The sequence below is a fragment of the Triturus cristatus genome, chromosome 2_1, assembly GCF_964204655.1.
Source record: "Triturus cristatus chromosome 2_1, aTriCri1.1, whole genome shotgun sequence".
Taxonomy (NCBI): Eukaryota; Metazoa; Chordata; class Amphibia; order Caudata; family Salamandridae; genus Triturus; species Triturus cristatus.
The window spans coordinates 257,125,659-257,144,670 of record NC_140581.1 but is presented as its reverse complement, the minus strand read 5'-3'; the positions used below and the strand labels follow the sequence as shown (position 1 = coordinate 257,144,670).

Genomic DNA, 19,012 nt, shown 5'->3' with positions numbered 1-19,012 from the left:
GGGAGACCCCTGAGTCTATGCCCAGAACCTTATCTCTGCCAGTCGAGTACTTACCTAAAAGCAGATAACTCACTTTTCTTCCATAGGCTAACATTGACTGGTTTCACTTGGAAATTCTTTTAAGTGTGGAGTTTTGGAACATTAAAATATCCATCTAAAATCAGCCGAACAACAAATTCCAATGTACTCACCTGTTATCAGGAGAGACCTCAGTGCTGCATCTTGTAGCTCAGTACTGACCCTGAGAAGTAATTTTAACCGTACTTACCAGTAACTTGAATTTCCTTCCATAGGATATCATTGCCTGCTTTTTGCTGAAAAAGTTTGTGTCGATTTTTTAAACTTACAAATATTCTTTAAAAATCGTGCCAATGATAAAAACGTAATTACTTGCCTGTTTTAGATAGATGTCCCAGTGCTGAACCTAGGAGCCCAGCACTGGATTACAAAAGTAACACAAACATACTTTACCTGCAAATTGAATTTCCTTCCATAGGATAACATTGGTAATTTCACCTGAAAAAGTTTCTGTCAACTTTTAAAATACAATAATATTCCTTAAAAATCACTACTGTAACCAAAACGCTTTTACTTAATTGTTTACAGCTCATGTCCCGGGATTGAATCTAGGATCCAGTCCTGTAGTTAGAAAAGTACAAGTAACTAATTGCATTTAACTAAAAATTCCCATTGAGCTCAATGTTGCATTGTGTTTGAAATTGTGTTGCCTATTGCAACAAACTGTAACTATTGTATTCAAAGAGTCTATTGCCTATTTGAAAAGTATTTAACTAAAGTAATTCATTCTGAGAAAGTATATTTTGATACCTTGTTGGTTCTAAAATAAAACCACTGTATCTTTTGATACAACACAATTGGCCTAGAGTTCAGTTCTTGAGTGTGTGAGACCATTTGCTGACTGAGTGTGTACAACAAATGGTTTAAACAGTCCTCTGATACTGCCTTACTGCTCGACCAAGCTACCACTTTAGAGAGTAAGGTTATATCTAACTTTAGCCTCAGCCAAACCTCTGGGGACTGTGGACTCTGTGCACACTGTACCTTACTTTTCTCCAGTATATACAGAGCCACTTTCTTACAATTGGCCTTTGTTTATTCCTCTCAGACAGCCATATAATAGAGGGATTAGGTGTGCATGGATAGCCCATCAACTGGAAGGAGAGGGAGTGGAGCTGGGCCCGTCCCCACTTGCAACTGAATAGGCTGCCTTCACACAAAGGACTTGTTACCATGTCTTTGTAGATACTGCCAGCTTGGACCCAGGGCAAGGGACTTGGGAAACTTCTAGGACTTAAAAAGGGAATTCTCTAGAAACTTTGCCTACATCAAGTAAAAGCCCAAGGTTTGAAAATAGGACTCTCAGACCCACTCTTCAGTACACCTTTGGACCTGTGGAAGACTCAGAAGAACTGCTGTCCTTCTCTGATGCAAGAAGAACGTATACTCTGCTGCCTTGCTGCCTGAGTGAGAAGGACTGGGCCTGCATCTCCAACTCAGGACCACCAGAGTGACTGCAAGCACTAGTTGGCAGGCCTCGTGATCACAGCCTCAAGGACAGGAAAGGCCCCAACCACCTTGAACCCTGCATCTGGACTCTGTCTGCTGTGAGGCCTACCCCCCCACCCCCCACCCCACCCCCAAGTGGGCCACCCCAGTCCGGCTCCCTTGAAAGCAAGCCTGACAGTGCTCTGCCGGGCCAGCGGTGGTCCCCATTGGAACCAACACGAATCCCCCAAAGCCTCATCGCACTGCTGCCAGCTCCATCAGAACTGACACAAAGTGATGCAAAGCCCTGCCAAGCTTAGGCGTAAAGCCTCGCTGCATAGCTTCATCGAAACCAATGCCAGAAACCGCAGAGCCTCACAAAACAATGGCGTGCAGAGTGCGCACCAGGATTTCGGGTATTTTGTTCAGCGGGCCTAACTTGGTCCTGGAATCCAGCCTGTGCTCCATCGCAGTCACCTGATCATGTGACTTTGTCCTGGTCTGGCTCCATCAGATAACCACAGTTGGTGCTTTGGGCTTCTAGGCACTATTTTTAATTAAATCTTTAAAAATTATTGGATTTCTGTAGTTTTGATCTCAAATAATTCAGTAAATGTTACTCTATTTTTCTAAATTGGTGTGGGATTTTTATTATGTTGTGTTTTCACTTTATTACAGTTGGAAGTGCTGCATACATACTTTACACATTGCCTCTATGTGAAGCCTCACTGCTTTATGCCAAGCTACTAGAGGGTTAAGCACAGGTTACTTTAAGGTTTGCTGTGTTTCACCCTGATAGAGATTGTGATTGCTGCTTAGGTAGGACTTCACCCCCCCCCCCCCCCCTCAATCAGTAATCCAATTTCCAACAAAGGGGAAAGCACTGGATTGGATTAACTGACGCTTGACAAGTGACAACTTGTCTCTAATGAGGTCCCATTTACTTTCTTCCTTGTGACCAAGAAACTGCAATTTTCTGGGATACATTAAAATAAGTATTTAACTCATAGCAAGGGCACAACCCGCTGTGGTATGAGTTGTGCCTTCTTCTCAGCGAACTCCTACAGTGCATTCTGGAGCATCAGTTGATACTGTAAATAAAACATTTCTCATTTTCTAGCTTATGTTTAAAAATACCAATTTTAATTTGAAAAGGTATTTTTGTTTTATTTTATGTTCCTTACTACTGTAGCCATTTCAAGTTACTCATCATCAAATGAGAGAATCTTAGAAGCGTTGTTTATTACTTGCAATATGGAACTTGTAGTTTTACTTTCTCTGTTACAATTGCAGAACTGAAAGTACCATAAAGTAAGGGCAAATGTAATGTGAGCTACTTAACTCTAACATAGGGCAACTTAATTTCTCTTTTCATATCTGAATCACTCTCTACCAACTAAAAATGCAGCAAAACATTTTGGTTGTTTCTGGACTGCTTTTATGGTCTGATTTGACACCGCAGCTGCCGCCTGACAATTATGTCAGAACCACCAGGAGAGGGGCTTTGGCTCCGCCCACATGGAACCAGGGGTACATGTTTTAATTAGACATACCTTGTGTGCTTCCACAACAAAAGTGCTTGCCGAATACGCAGCTGGGATCACTTTGTTTATTTATTCAGCTGCCTGAAGCTGAACTTTCTGGGGCACACACATGACACTGTAATGCTACTGAAGTGCCTTCCATAACTAGATAATTGATGGTGTTTTTCTCTAGCAGCAACACAGATGAGAGAAGGGCATTAGAGGGGGCTAGTGATGTTCCGGGTACACATACAGCAATTGTTTCACTACTACCTTTGGACCTGCTTAACCTCCTCCCCAGAACCATGCCTTTACTCACACACATACTTCTGGAAGGTCTAGTCAAGGGAGCACAGCTGAAGAGCTCGCAAATAGAATTGCAGAAGGCTCCTCTGAACATTGTCTCTACTACAATTGTGCCAGGTGGCCACATGCCATGAGTGGTGTCTTCACCTAGGCCTGTTTTTCTATCCATTATCACTTTACACGCTGTGACATTTGAGCCCTCACTTTGCATCTTAAAAGAGAAAGCGCAAGGCTAAGAATCATGCAATGCGGTGTATTGTTAAAGGATAGGACTGGATAAAGGTAGCACACGTGGCCTGGCCCTCTACACAAGCAGAGCTTCCCTGTCACTCCATAGGACTGGGGATCGGAAATACGAACAAAAACAACAACAAAAATAGTAGTTATTTTGAGAAACTGGCAGGCCTTCTCTATCGTCAAGAAAAGTCAAAGTTCGGGGGACATTAGTCAGCTATGTGTCCTGCAGAGGATTTGCTGAAAAGTAGGTAAGTGGCCAGGACAGTTCATCTATATACTTAATGTGCACTTTTCTGTTGCACAAGTAGTTCAGCTCACTTTTAAACAATGTAAGATGTTCTGTCAAAAGGACTGTCAAAGGTTGAAGAGCTATTGTGCCCTGGACACCATCCTCCCCCCGATCATCCGGACAGTGTCATTGTCCAGATGATGCTTACAATATAAGACTCCCGAGAGTTAAAAAGGCCTGCGGTCACTGCACTCTGAGCAGTGTCTCATACCCCCTTCAGCCGTGTTGCTACAGCAGCAGTCACTCACTGCCACATGTTATACATCTCGCTCCTAGCCGGCGACCATGCCCTCAGCAGCTCTGACCTGCTTGAGCCGCGCGCCAGTGCAGCAGGGCAGAGACAATGACTGATTCGCATTTACTATCAGCAGTGATGAGTGACACGTGGCAAGGCTGCACCGGAGTCAACCCGCTGTTCAGCACTCTCGTATGCTATTAATTGCGGCTTTCAAGTTCGACATGTGTTTTCCTTCTGACACAGAGCAGTCTCTGTCTGCCATGTCTCTTTTGCAACAGGTTCAGTTAGGTTCACAAGCATCACTCACAACAGAAGCATTGCCCCCCCCCCCCCTTAAGATTCTGAAAACTGCATTCTCAAACTCTCTTGTATGGGTTAGTCGGTTACATAGAGCAAAGATCTCTGAAAAAAAAACATTCTGAAGGGGATTATTCTTCCACTCAATATCCTTTTTGTATAGATCATATAGTTCTCCGTTTTGTATGAATTTGGGGATGAATTTTCTATTTTTAGCATGAATGTTGATACAGTAAAATGTCTGGGGTAGCGAAAGTGACATCACAGGAAGTGATCTGAAGACATTCAACATTGGATGTCTTTCTAGGAAGTGATATATTATTGTACTTGAAAGACCTACGATAAAAGCAAGTTACCATAATAATAGAGAAGACACTAATGTAGATAACACTATTTAAGTTGTCACCCATATGTAAAGGATGATGCCCGAGGTACAAGAGGGAGCAGTAAAGGGGCGTGCCTTCATAGGCGCAACCATCGAATGCCCAAATGCAATCATGAGATTTCTGTCTATAGTCTCAAATGACCAAGCATTAAAATGTAATGTCAAATCACATAATTATGTGCCCAGGCAAAACTTTCATATTTTCAGTCTGAACCTCCCTTTTCCCAGACTCAACCTCTATTTGAACAGGTGTGTATATATATATATATATAGCCATATATATATAGTCGGATATGCCCTGGGACAGCCACATAAAAGCATGACAGACACTTCTCTGTCTCAAAACCAGTCTGCACACTAGCTGCACGGACCCAAACCATGGATACAATTATTATTATTATGATTGTTATTATCAACCCCTTCCACGCGCGGCAAATTCCGCCGCGGTGCGGGGCTGGGCGTGGCGCCCAGGTACTCAGGACGGCTCCCGGTGGGCGTGTGCTCATGACGGCCGGGAGTCGTCCGAACTCCGCCCACTGATTAATTCGCCCGCACAGGCGGGGAATTAGTGGCGCGTGGGCGGAGCGGCAACGGTCGGACGGCTCCCGGGCCGTCATAAATCATGGTGGGCGTGTGCTCATGACGGCCGGGAGTCGTCCGAACTCCGCCCACTGATTAATTCGCCCGCACAGGCGGGGAATTAGTGGCGCGTGGGCGGAGCGGCAACGGTCGGACGGCTCCCGGGCCGTCATAAATCATGGTGGGCGTGTGCTCATGACGGCCGGGAGTCGTCCGAACTCCGCCCACTGATTAATTCGCCCGCACAGGCGGGGAATTAGTGGCGCGTGGGCGGAGCGGCAACGGTCGGACGGCTCCCGGGCCGTCATAAATCATGGTGGGCGTGTGCTCATGACGGCCGGGAGTCGTCCGAACTCCGCCCACTGATTAATTCGCCCGCACAGGCGGGGAATTAGTGGCGCGTGGGCGGAGCGGCAACGGTCGGACGGCTCCCGGGCCGTCATAAATCATGGTGGGCGTGTGCTCATGACGGCCGGGAGTCGTCCGAACTCCGCCCACTGATTAATTCGCCCGCACAGGCGGGGAATTAGTGGCGCGTGGGCGGAGCGGCAACGGTCGGACGGCTCCCGGGCCGTCATAAATCATGGTGGGCGTGTGCTCATGACGGCCGGGAGTCGTCCGAACTCCGCCCACTGATTAATTCGCCCGCACAGGCGGGGAATTAGTGGCGCGTGGGCGGAGCGGCAACGGTCGTACGGCTCCCGGCCGTCATGAGCACACGACTAACGTGACTCATGACGGCCCGGGAGCCGTCCTGAGCATGGATGGGGTTAATAATAGTATTGTTAATAATAATAATACAGAAGCCACAGTGGAAAATCCTGTCAAAAATGTTTTCTGGATCAGTTTGTGTTTTTGGTGAATATTAGAAAAGTGTAGGTAGCATATTTCTAGAAGTATATTTGTTTCCAGGTACGAAGTGCTATATAAAAATAAGCTACTGTTATTATTATTGTTGTTGTTGTTGTTATTATATATATTAATATATACAAATACTACTAATAATAATAACTTGTTTTTATACAGTGCTTCAATCCACACTTGTGCAATTTCTGAGAACTGTAAAGCATGGATATTAGTGTTATCAACTCATGATGATAACATTTTTACCCCGTTAATCCTTAAAATGCTGAAAATAGCTGACCCAAAATATCCACAGTGTATGTCTTCTAGTTATTTTTTAGGCTGATCTATATTCATAAAAATGCTTAGCTCTTCTTTTTAGCACTAAGTAATATGCATTTTTACCAGTCTTAAGTGCCGGCCTCAACAGTTACTTTAAATTGCTTTAAAACATAAAAGCACACAGCGTGTTCACTGACCTGCTTGAGATCTGATATGTCTTTTGCAGCAGCAGTGTTACTTTGGCATTGTCAAGCAACGTTTAAAGCCTTTTGAGCTTTGGTCAGCATCACTCACTTTTTAGCAAACACACTGGGAGCTCCAGATTACTGTTTCATTACTGGACTTGTGACCTGTCAGTTCATTGCTTTTTGCAACATTGCATTTAATCGCGTAAAACTGGTGAGCTGGCTCTGGTCTCCCTAGAGTTAGTAAAAGTATTTGATAATGTGGAGTGGGCTTATCTAATGGCAATAGTGAGAGGAATGTGGTTTGGACCCGTCTTTTGCAGCTCGGCACAGCTGTTATACACTAGCCTCATGGTCTGCGTCAAGATAGGGGGCGACCTCTTGGAGGGGTGGTCATTTGAGAGGGGAATCAGACAGGATTGCCCCTCTGGCCACTCCTCTTTGCTCTTGCGATTTATTTAACTAAAGTTATATGTATAATACTTATAGGAGCTTTCAGCCACCTCTCTTCATCCATTAACCTGTTTTTGTATCATTCATATTTAGCCTCTTCTTACTGCACCATACAGCATAGGGGCAATTGGTCAGCCTACTTCAGTCACTGGCTAACTGTAATGTAACGTAAAAGGCATTTCTAAAGCATGACTGATATTCCGAAGAGTGTCCCGGTGCTCTGCACTGTCAGTGAAGAAGCAGGGAGATCAGGGAGAGCCAAATCAGTTATTCAAGAAAAGCCAGGTTTTCAGCTTCTTCCGTAACAGGGGGTATGGGGGGTGTAGATGTGATACATTTTAATTCCAAAGGAAGTTTATTCCATAGATAAGGTCCCTAAAAAGAGAAGGACCTACCTCCGCTCTAGACCTCCGAATCCGAGGAATCTTGACCAAAAAGAGATTGGCTAAGCACAGACTGCTGGAGGGGGCATAAAAACAAATTTCTGCTCCCAGGTACCGAACTTCTGACTGATGCAAAGCTCTTTGGATTAACAACAATATCTTAAAGATAATCCGCTTCCTAACAGGAAGCCAATGCAGCTCTCTGAGAAATGGAGAGACCTGAGTTCTCAGAGGCAAACTGAGTATCGTTCGGGCAGCTGCATTTTGGACCACCTGCAACCTACTGAACAAATACTCAGGTAAGCCCAGGTACAGTGCATTGCCATAGTCCAGTCTAGATGTTATCAGTGCTTGGACTACAAGTTCTTTAGCCGAAAGGGACAGAAAATGAAGGAACTTCCTGAGCATTCGCAGCAGACCAAAACAATTCCTTACTACTGCATTGACCTGTACTAAAAAGGAAAGCCCACCATCAAACTTGTTGCCCAGATTTTTAACCAAGTTAGTATGATTTAGCGGTGGGGGACCCTCCTTCAGGCAGGACAACCAGGGCTCCTCTGATCTTAAACCGAAGAAAACTAACTCAGTTCTGTCCGCGTTACACTTAAGCTGGTGATGAGAAAGCCATTGGAAAACTTCTGACAGGGAAGTTCTGATTTTTTCGCTGGGGAATGCTTCATCCTTGCCCCATGAGAAAAGCGATTGGGTGTCGTCCGCATATGAAACTATTTTAGCACCCAGGGTCTCAGCCAAGTGTGCCAGGTGATTGAGGTATATATTGAATAACGTGGAGCTCAAAGCAGAACCCTGTGGTACTTCAACTTGAGATCCCAAGGCCTGACAGAAATGTAGGACACCACACATCTTGACCTCTACTTTCAAGTAAAGAAGCCAGCTATTTCCATGCCTGCCCCCCAATCCTGAAAGACTGGAGGCGTGCCAGGAGATTGGAGTGGGCTATTGTGTTGAATGCTGCTGACAGATCCAACACAACCAGCACAGCCCTGCTTCCGACATCTAGGGTACCCTTGATATAATCAACCGCCTCTACTAACACTGTTTCTGTACTGCAGCTGGGACAAACCCCAGATGAACTAGGGGGCAGCAGATTATTACTTTCTAAGTAGTGGGATAGCTGTTGATTGACATGTTTTTCAAAAACATTTGAGAGAGCCGGTAGTAACGAAATAGGGCTATAGTTACATGGATCTGTGACGACTGCCTGGGGTTTCTTCAGCAGAAGCACTATTTTAGCCTGCTTCCAGCCATGAGAACAGTAGTTGAAGAGAGCGAGGTGTTTAGGAGATAGTTGGCCAAAGGATTAATAACCCCTTGTGAGAAGTTGGCCTGGTATATGCTGGTCACTAGTTAAAGTGGCTACCATGCACCTGTACAATTTGACTCTTATGGTAGATAGGTTTAAGACAACCTTTTAAAGAAAGCTATCCTAGTGGTAGCTGTGGAGAGCAGCCTTCAGGCTAAGTCTTTAGAGATATGTAAATCAGCTTGTTTTACCTTATATTCTCTTGAATTACTAAATGAAAGGACACCACACAGGTATATATATCAAATATATATGTATTTATTACTAGACACACTCTACTAAGCTCTTCATGAGATTAGAAGTCAGGAACATATGCACAAATCAACGTTTCACAATAAATTAAGCACAAATATGGCTGGGGCCCTAGGGGCGTACCAGACCATATACTAAAAAAGAGACTTAGGAATATCGACTTGCGAGGGGACAAGGCCTAGGGCCTTCAGAAGCGCTGGGGCCTCACTAATCCACCCAAGGTAGGGAAGTAAAGGACCCACGGGAGACACATGCAGTGTGAGAACACAGCCGCGGATCCCAATAGACTTCAATGGAGCAAATCACGGTTGGAATTTTAAAGTTTTAGGATACTTCGGGAGAGTCCACAAGCAAGTCACTTACAGGGTAAGTAGTTCTAGAACCAACACACACAGGAGCACCGTAGTGCTGGAGTTACCTCACCCATGGAAGCCGGGTGCATAGGTGTCTTTTGGTGTCGGGTCGCGGCGTCGTTTTCAATGGGAGCCAAAGAAGACTTGCTGCTTGTGAAGACAGGAGAAGTGTCCGGTGGAATCCAAGGCTGGATTCAGAAAAAAGAAGACCTGAAAGCAGAAGGGACAGTGTTCAAAGTCACTTTGCAGTGACCCGGGGCAAGGAAGCTGAATGCCCACAGTCGTCGGATGATTTCAGGTGATCACGGGTGTCCTGACTCTTCAGCCACGAGGTCCAGGAGGCGTCGACGACAACCAGGAGCTGGATTCAGCGTGTCTCACAAAGTCTGCAGCTTACTGTAGTGTCGGTGACCAGATTGGCACCAACAAGCCTTGGTAACAGCAGACCAGCAAGGTCTGAGGGACTCACCCAGTGAGGGTAAGTCAGGGCAGGCCTGGAGCAACTAGGGGAGCCCTTTGGAATTGTAGAAAAGTCTTCTGGGGACCCACAAGCCAGCTGGCAAGGGATCGCAAAGACGCCTCGGGAGGATTCACTCACCAGGAGCCCACGGTCACTCGAGATGAGGTAGGCCTCTGATCTTCGGAAGAAATCCTGTTGGAGGCTTGGACCACACGTGGTCTAATGCACAAGTTCGTAGAATGCCATGAAGGGGTTGCACTCGAAAATAGTGCCCGGTACCCAGGTATTGCGGTTCCTCGTCACTTGTGGGGTCCACTTGCCTCAGCTTCGCTGGGGACTCACGATGGCCTTGGAGAAGTCAGGAAATCTACTTCTGGGGCTGCAGGGATTTCGGACTCCAGCGGGAGCGGGAACGTTTGCGACTGTTGATTCAAAGTTTTGGTGCCTGCCAAGCAGGGGAGTCACTCCTTGACTCCAAGGGAGATTCTTCAGTCTTCCAGAGGTAGTGGAACGTCGAAGGTCCAGGATTCTTCTTCAGAGCGTCATCCAGAGTAATCTAGTTTGCAATGGCAAGGGTTCCCTAACTTATACGACAAGGAAGGGAGGGACTAGCTCTATGACCCCACCTATGGGAGGGTCAGGGGAGTGGGTGGCTACACCCACTTCCCTTTGTTCAGATTTGCGCCAGAGCAGTGGCAGGTAGCCCCTGAGCCGGTTTGAACTGGCATATGCACAGAGGAACCTACTGCTCCCCCAGTGCAGGACTTCAAAGCACTCTAGGAGTGCACCCACCCAGCCCCAATACACTAAACCCTGTCTGGGAGGTGGTCACACCTCCCTGTGACAGGATGCCTATTGTTGGGCCTCCTCCACTGTGAGTTTCAGTCATCAGCAGGAGGGCAGCCCAGTGTCTGTGCCTGGTGGCATCCATTTTGTGATGCCAGGGCTCTTCAGGATTCTACCGTGTTTCCACAGTAGGTACATGTCTATCCCTCTAGAAGGGTGGGATCATACTCCCACACCAGTTACTGGTGTGGGGTATGATTCCAAAGCGTTTGACTCTAAACACGACATGTTTTGATGCAGCCATTCCAAAGTTATCATTAACCGTGAGGTTATAATGCACTTAAGAGTATATGGTTTAACCGCATCCACAAACAGCCCCAGAGAATAGACTCTGAGAGCTGCAGAGGGGCCCTGCTCAGACAGAGGCACCCCCTCACATGGAAACCAAGCACCCTGCCCTCAGGATTGATAGGGCCTGCCTTAGGGGTGACTGATAGACTTATATGTGTGTGTAAGGTGAGATATAGGGAACCTATATCTCAGTGAGGAGTGCTAACACTACCTCACCCAAGCTGCAGTAGCAGACCTGTGGTGTCAGTTTTAATCTGCTTCCCAGAGGTGGCATAATACATGCTTCAACCCCTGGTAGGCCTGTGAAGTACCTATGCCCTTGGTACCTAAGGTACCATATACTAGGTGCTCATAAGGTACCACAGTATCAAATAACTAGTGCACCTAATATGCACACCATGTCATTTAAGGGAGTAAGCAGATAGGCTGGGGTCCTGGATAGCAGGATCCCAGCCAGACTGGTCAAAAACCATCAAAACACCAGAAAAAAAGTGGGGGCAACCATGTAGTCAGATTCCACCTTCCTACACCCCTGTTCCCACAGCAAGCAGGCTTGTGGGGCATGGGTGTGATGGAGAACCCAATTTGAGGCTGCAAATTGTGGATAGTGATCCTTCAAGGGAGATTGGGTCAAATGTATCCAAAGATATGGCTGAATTGTAAAATTGACTGGCATGCTGACTGTCATTCTCTCCTCCCTCCACACCGGGGAAGACTGGCTTGGATATTGGAAATCTTATCCTGGAAGTGGTGAGCCAGTTGTTCACACCATTCCAAGGAGTTAACCTGTCTTCCTGTGCAGGCCAAAGGTATCTATTCCAGAAGACAAGGCAACACTAGCCAAAACGGCTCATGGCTGGACATTGCTTAGCGACTACAAAGCTCTTAAACACAATCATACTTAAAAGTGGGAGTCAAAATGAGGACAAAAGAAAAGTTCTTAAAGTTGCAACTGGGCATCCTACTGATTCTCCCACACCTTCCACCATAGGAAAGGAGATTAGTACCGCAGTCCTGCCGCCTATGTGAAAGAGGTACCGAGGATCTTGTGCTTGTCATCTGCATTTGCCCTAACTTAAAGGAGATAAGAAGCACCTTACTTTGACCAATATTCAAGCAGAACGGCACTAGGACCTGCAGGCAGGCAGTAAAACTGTGCTTTAACCCGGCTGAGACACAGCTAAACTGTCGGTCACAAAATTCTTCGATAAAGTAACTGCGAGGCTCAAACATGCAATGCAAGTGGACATCGGTTAAATAAAAATAGCAGGGCCAGTCTGTTACCGTTGTTTAACTAGGCAAGCTTCCACCACTGTACCTTACGGACATATAGTCATAACAGATTTGATGAAGATTGTGAACGCAAAATGTAATTTGTAATAGAATTATAATGATGGCTGCTTAACTCGGTACAGTGTCTGTCAGCCTAGCTCTCCTCAATGCATAATGCACTTTAGAATTGTTGAAGAGCGCAATGCCTAAATGTGAATTTTAACACAACACACTTTGATGTCTTTTTAGCACTGTTTTTATCCATTGAATTACTTTTGTGGATTTTTTTTTATCATACGTATGCAACGATTTTAATTAATCTTGAATAATAAACGTACTTACTTACTGTGCAGGCCACTGGAGATGTAAAAGACTCCACTATTTTAAAGACTTCTCTCAATTTGTTACCAGCCTTTAAAATTCTGTCCTCGAAGTAGGATTTTTTCATTGCTATTTTAATCTCTTTCTGACACTTTTTTCAAGCCACTCTGTACCTGGTTTTGTTGGTTGGGCTATAGGACACCCTCCATTCTCCTTTTAGGTGCTTGCACTCAGTTTTTACCTCTTTAAGGGAGTCTGTGTACCATGGACTGGAAGACTTACTTTGGCGAGACTGCCGTGGCATCTCAGGAGCTAACACATGATTAATGGAACCAATCCAGTTGTCCAGGCGGTCAACACCGGTGTCCAGATTACCTGGGAGAGAAGGCCTTTTCTCCTCTAGTGCCCTACAAAAGGCCTCAGACTGTATTTTATGAAAGTATGTAGACCCTCGAGATATGGACTCGAGATGAGGTAGAATCCTCCCTATGCTGGTCCACTGACACTTAATCATATAGTGATCCGACGAGACTAATGGGGGGTAATGTCTGATCCAGAATATGGTCAGCTTGATTTGTGGGCATTAATGCCATCTGCATCATGGCCAATGAAGAGGTACTATCCCTTAAGGATATTATCTCCTTCTCCTCAATCATCTCCATGTGAAGATTAAAATCACATAGGAGAATGAAATTGTAGTATCTCAATGCCAGGGGTGAAAGAGCATTACACAGAGAGCTAGGAAACAGCCTGCGGGACCCAGAGGTCTGTAGACTAAAGCTTCCACTACTGATTGATTGGGAGAAAGGGTGAGGCAAAATCCCATAGCCTCCGCTCCTGCCAAGCCTACTAAAGGTATTAAAGTACGTAACAAAAGCTCCCTATAGATCAAAGCTACACCCTCTCCCCTACCGCTCAAGCGGTCCTCTCTACATATTTTATAACCATTATGAATTGCTGAGCAGATGTCAGGACCAGAGGATTTGGTCAACCAAGTTTCTGTAACAAATAATACATCTGGAACCTCCTCACATAGTAATTCACAGATGTTATCTGAATGGCAAGGTGGTGAGCGTGAATTAATTAAAGTTGCTGAAAAGCCTGGGGTCCTACTGCTCATAAGTCGAGGTGACAGAGTGATGTTTTTGCAGAGGTCCATCGAGTTTGTGTGTAAACTACATTGTGCACACCTAACATTGTTAGACACTGAAGAGTCTAAAGCTAAAGGCATACAAGTCCGCGCCGGGGCTAGCCTATGCATATTTAATGGGCTATAAGTGTACCTCAATGTACATTCTGGGCCAACACGGACATAGTGACTGGTGCTGGATGCATTTGGAACCCTGAAGGGTGCAAACAGGCTAGCCTTTGGCGTGCCCTCTGGGTGCGTCCGCTGAGCATCCGAACCGAGTTCTGCCTTAAGTACATATGGGCCACGGGATGCTAGAGCGCCTATTCACCAAAAGTGGCAGCTCTGGCTGTCCCAATCAGGAAAAAACGGCTGAAAGTCAAGGCTATGTGCAAAAAGCAATTTTAATGCTCCCTCCTCCCGAGAGAAAGTATGTGCGGTTTACTCTAAGGATAACACTCAAATTCATGAACAATTCAAATTCAAGTAAAATTCATAATTGGCATAAAAGCAGAACAAGTAAAAGCAGAATTCAAATTAAAAAGCCCTCCGCTCCCCACCTAGTGCAGTCATGTGCGCGTTGCGTCCTGCCTTAAGTGCATATGGCCCACGGGGCGCTTGCGTGCGCTCTCACCAAGAATGGTGGTTCTAGCTGTCCCAATCAGGGAAAAATGGCCAAAATGCAAGGCTATGTCCAAAAATCAATTTTAGCTGTTCCCTCCTCCTCCAGAGAGAGAGTATGTGCGGTTTACTCTTAGGACAACACCCAAATTCAGGTACAATTCAACTACAAGTAAAATTCATGTTTGGCATAAAAGCAGAATTCACAAATAAAAAGCTCTCCGCTCCCCCACCTAGTGCCTCTTTGAGTGACTGCAATTTGTTCTCTCACAATGAGCACATCTGCACCCAAGGTAGTTCCCTTCAGGGCCAGTGTTTTTGTTTTTACGGTATAATTACTTTAGTGATGCCTTTGTGTTTAGAGCCTAATGTGATAGCAGGATGCCTTTGATGTGAACACAGCGCACATCCCAGCTTTATCAGTTCCTGGCTGCTGCCAGTGCTGTAGTAAAGTCCATTCGAGTGGCCGTCATATGCTGCTATTTCGCTAGTCTGAACAAGCCATGGAGAATAGTCTTTTGAGAGACAACAGTAATAGAAACTGCTACTCACACAAAATCTAAGTGAGCTCATGAGTGTGCTCTATCTTTGCAACCTCTTTCTTTCTTTCTTTCTTTCTTTCTTTCTTTCTTTCTTTCTTTCTTTCTTTCTTTCTTTCATTCATTGTGTCTTTCTCTCGTTGTTTCTTTCTTTGTTTCTTTCTTTGTTTCTTTGTTTGTTTGTTTGTTTCTTTCTTTCTTTCTTTCTTTCTTTCTTTCTTTCTTTCTTTCTTTCTTTCTTTCTTTCTTTCTTTCTTTCTTTCTTTCTTTCCTTCTTTCTTTCCCAAAGGCAAGAGCCAGGCAGCCAATGCCATACCAATGAGCCTTTTTAGGTTTGCTATCTGAGGCCTTTTTATTTTACTAAAATTATGTTACTTATTGAGGTTTTCAGCCAGACTTTGTCCATTAGTCTGTGGTTGTTTCATTCACATTTTTCTTCCACTCACTCTAGCATGCATCAAAGGGCAATGCTTCAGCCCACCTCCGTCATTGGATGACTTTACTATGAATTACCTCATGCTGCCCTTTCACAAGGATTTTGTCTTTGAACACAGCGGCTCCTAGACCTATAATATCAAAAGTCTCTAAACCAAATAGTTATTTATTTGTACCATTCGGAAAACATTTTCTTAAAAGCCAGGGTATCTTCTTTCAAGCTTCATTCCCACTGCGGCAATGTAAGTGTTGGATTTTTAGAGCACGCTCACTTCAAAGCCACTATCAGACATGCTCATTCGCTCACCTAAAGGATTCTTCCATTTTGCTATAATGCGAATAATTCAAGTAATTTTACACCGCATACCCATCCCACGTGACTATACACTCTGAGCTATAGATCATTCTAGCATACCACCTGCTTTATTTATTTTTGTTTCGGCTTATCAGGGTTCTCATGTATATTCCATAGGAGTTACAACCCTGAATTTCTGAATTACACACTGTCCTGCAGTTTTGTAAGGCCATTCTTCCTCCTGTGAGTGACCCTTCATGCACTGTCTGTACCTTACACTATCTGGATACTATGTCTCCTTACTGACTAGTTTGATGTCCTTTTTTTAGTCTGCCTATTACTCCTGGGGTTACACTCTCCTTCCCCTTTTCACATTGACCCGCTGAGGAACTGCATACCCTTCTTGATACTGCTATTGTCTGGGCATGTATGCTGGGCCTTGAAAAAAGCCCATAGTCCCCCCTTTTTGGATAAAACACTATTTTTAGTCTGTTCAGTTATGCTTAGAGTCTGATCATGATCCTGCTATTCTTGTAAGGGACTGTGATCGCAGACCCTAATTAGACTGTTTATGAACGGCCCGTCCTGTTCTTTTTTTTAAGATACAAACTTGTCATCACTATTTGTCACACGGGTATATCACACATACGAGAGCACCAAGCATGTTTATCATCTACACCCACTGCAGTTTAAAAAAAAAAACTTTTCTGAATGTTACAAATAAATTACCATTTGGTTGAAAACTCTGTTGTTGATATTGTGAGACTAGAAGATATTTTTTTCAGAACTATAAGATTTCCAAGATTTTCTTTAGATTGCTTCCAGGTTTTGCTACAGATATTCAGGTTCCTCCTTACATTGTTTGAATCAGGAAATGACTCATCACTAAGGTCCCCTCTCATGAGTTCCTGTTCATTTAGTGAGAAGATACTAGGACCGAATTAACGATTCCCAGTAATTTCCTTGGAGTTAATGGAAATAAAGAGGGAAGGTCCCTGGAATGTGTAATAATTTACTGGACCCAGAATGAACAGGTTCATTTATGCAGGTTATCCCCTATTATAGGGAGTCAATGCAGATGTTTATCAGCCGCTCTGAACAGATGGTAAATATCTGAGGGTGCACCAGTGGAGGTAGGGGTACTGCAGCATATGGGTGCAGAGGAGGCTGTGCCCTCTCTAGGAGGAGCACTGTCTACTCCCCCCATAGTGCAGGAGAGGGAAGGCAGGTTCCAGGATGGTAAAACCAGGACTGGTGTTCCCGGACCCAGAAATTTCAGGTCTAGAAACATTAAAGCACTCAGACTTTGGCAGAGAGACATACCTTCTAAGGATACAGCTCCAAGCAACTTGTAAAGGTAGCCTAAAAGGGAGGCATTCATTTCTCATTTTCTACTTCTTGCTTTATTGGCATTCAAGGACATTTCTTAGACAATAATATAAAATGGTCACATTTAGTAAATTTTCTCATCTATGCTTCAGCAGCCTTAGACACACTAATGATTGGAAATCATTGAAGTAGTTGATTCAAGGGTTCATCCATGATCTAGAGGTGTTAATGAGCTGGACATATATGTTTTTGCTTGGCTAAGCGCACTTTGTTGTGCCTTCCCCCATGGAGTACTTCTCAGTTGCCCCACTTCCCAAAATCTGATAGGATCCCTTTTGCTCTCTAGAAGGCTTGCCGTTAACCCCAAAAGCCCTGTCCACAATTAGACCATGAAGCATCTAGTCTGCATTTGGATGTTTTAAATCTGTCACTCACTTTTTGACTTTCGTATGCCATTAATTTCATAATGTGGCTGTTGCTTCTTGGCTCAAATGTTTTGAATATAATTATTTTAATTTAATTCCTAAAGACAGTAATTTTTTAAGGTTCTACAAGGCAAATGAAATGGCGGCAACTCATAAGGAATGATATAAACATATGCTTTTTTCCGATAACCAGTGCCTCAGCCCCTGGTTGTAAGGCATTACATGAGTCTAATTTGTTTTCTGTTTCACTCTTATTAGATTTAAGATTCAAGCAGCATTCCTTTAATCCAAAAGTGACAGCCTCTAAAACAGTTTATGCTGAAGACTGCCAGTGGATAGGTTAAGCAGTATTTTGAAAAAAGATGCTAATAATATTTCATTTTCCTGGGTGGCACAGACCCCTCCGTGGATTCCACTGAGACAGATATTTTGTTTTTACAACTGCCATTTTAGTCACTGTGATTTGTCATCAATGGTGCATCATGTACTCATGCTTTGAAGTTTGTTTTATTTTTCAAAAATAAAATAAAAATATTTATAAAAAAAAAAAAAATCATTTTCCTTTCTCATTCCTAGGTCGTTTATCTGACCAATAGCGGCTCTGAAGCAAATGACCTTGCAATGCTGATGGCAAGACTTCACACCAAGAACTTTGATATGATTAACTTACGGTAATCTTGACTGTGGTTGCCTTGATGCACTTATCCTGTTTTACTATACAAGAACATCGTTGCTTCCCAGGGCAGAAGAAAGAGAGAGGTGTAATTCTGATGTTGTGGTCTTGCTTAGTTTGTTCAAAACGCTGCTGTGATAAGTCTGGATTGTAGGAAAAGAGCAAGCATATAAGGAATGTTCTAATAGACTTAACCACTCTTGGTGCAGGAGAAAATTTCAAAACATTAGACAGACAATGGGGTACTGTGTGAAAACATTGGAAGCATGTTGATATGCTGACTGTGATCACTTGGAAAGCAGGTTTTGTTTGATTTGTACATCACCGTGTTCGTTTGTGGCATTGCATTAGCCCTGTAGCCCCCACGGGGGGCTCCAGGAGACCCCCTCCGGCACTGTGCACGGGAGGCAGGCCCCTGCCCTGGAAGCTCCTGACTGGGTCCGGGAGACGGGGGCTCTCCATGTACTTTGCAGGGGTGCCCCCACAAGTTTCGTTACACCACTGGGTTCTTTCTTAGGTTTTTGGTTGTAACTGGAATAACCGCGAAGGTATCAAAAATCGAGTGTGTACTGGGAGAAAACATACACTTGCATGAGTTCACTATGGTTTATATGTTCTGCTTTCCCTGGCTTTAGCAAGAAGATGAACATCGTGTGCATTCTTCTTTGTTGAATTTCCATAGATTCATTTTAAAAGTTTCACATGTTTACTTCGTGAGCAGTGGTCATTGCCCCCCCCCCTTTACCTTTTGGCGGACAAGAGGGTGTGAGAGGGTGAAACAGTGTTTTCATTCTAGTGGCCAAGAATTAAATAAAAAAAATCCCAAAGTATAAATGTTCATGTAGATTACATGAACTTTTAAGGTACAACTTTATGAAGAACATGCTCATAGATCTAGTCTAGATTGTTAAGCCAGCTTGAAAAACATCATATTTAAAACC

General features: G+C 44.4%; 1 protein-coding gene across 2 annotated transcripts in view; it reads left to right on the top strand.

Annotated features, from left to right (window-relative positions):
• Window positions 1-19,012, top strand: part of AGXT2 (alanine--glyoxylate aminotransferase 2) — a 399,697-nt gene that overhangs the window by 214,398 nt on the left and 166,287 nt on the right. For both annotated transcript variants that reach the window (XM_085630974.1, XM_085630979.1), the window contains exon 5: window positions 17,975-18,069. In XM_085630974.1, coding sequence (XP_085487100.1) covers window positions 17,975-18,069 — 95 coding nt within the window. The remainder of the gene's footprint in view (window positions 1-17,974; window positions 18,070-19,012) is intronic.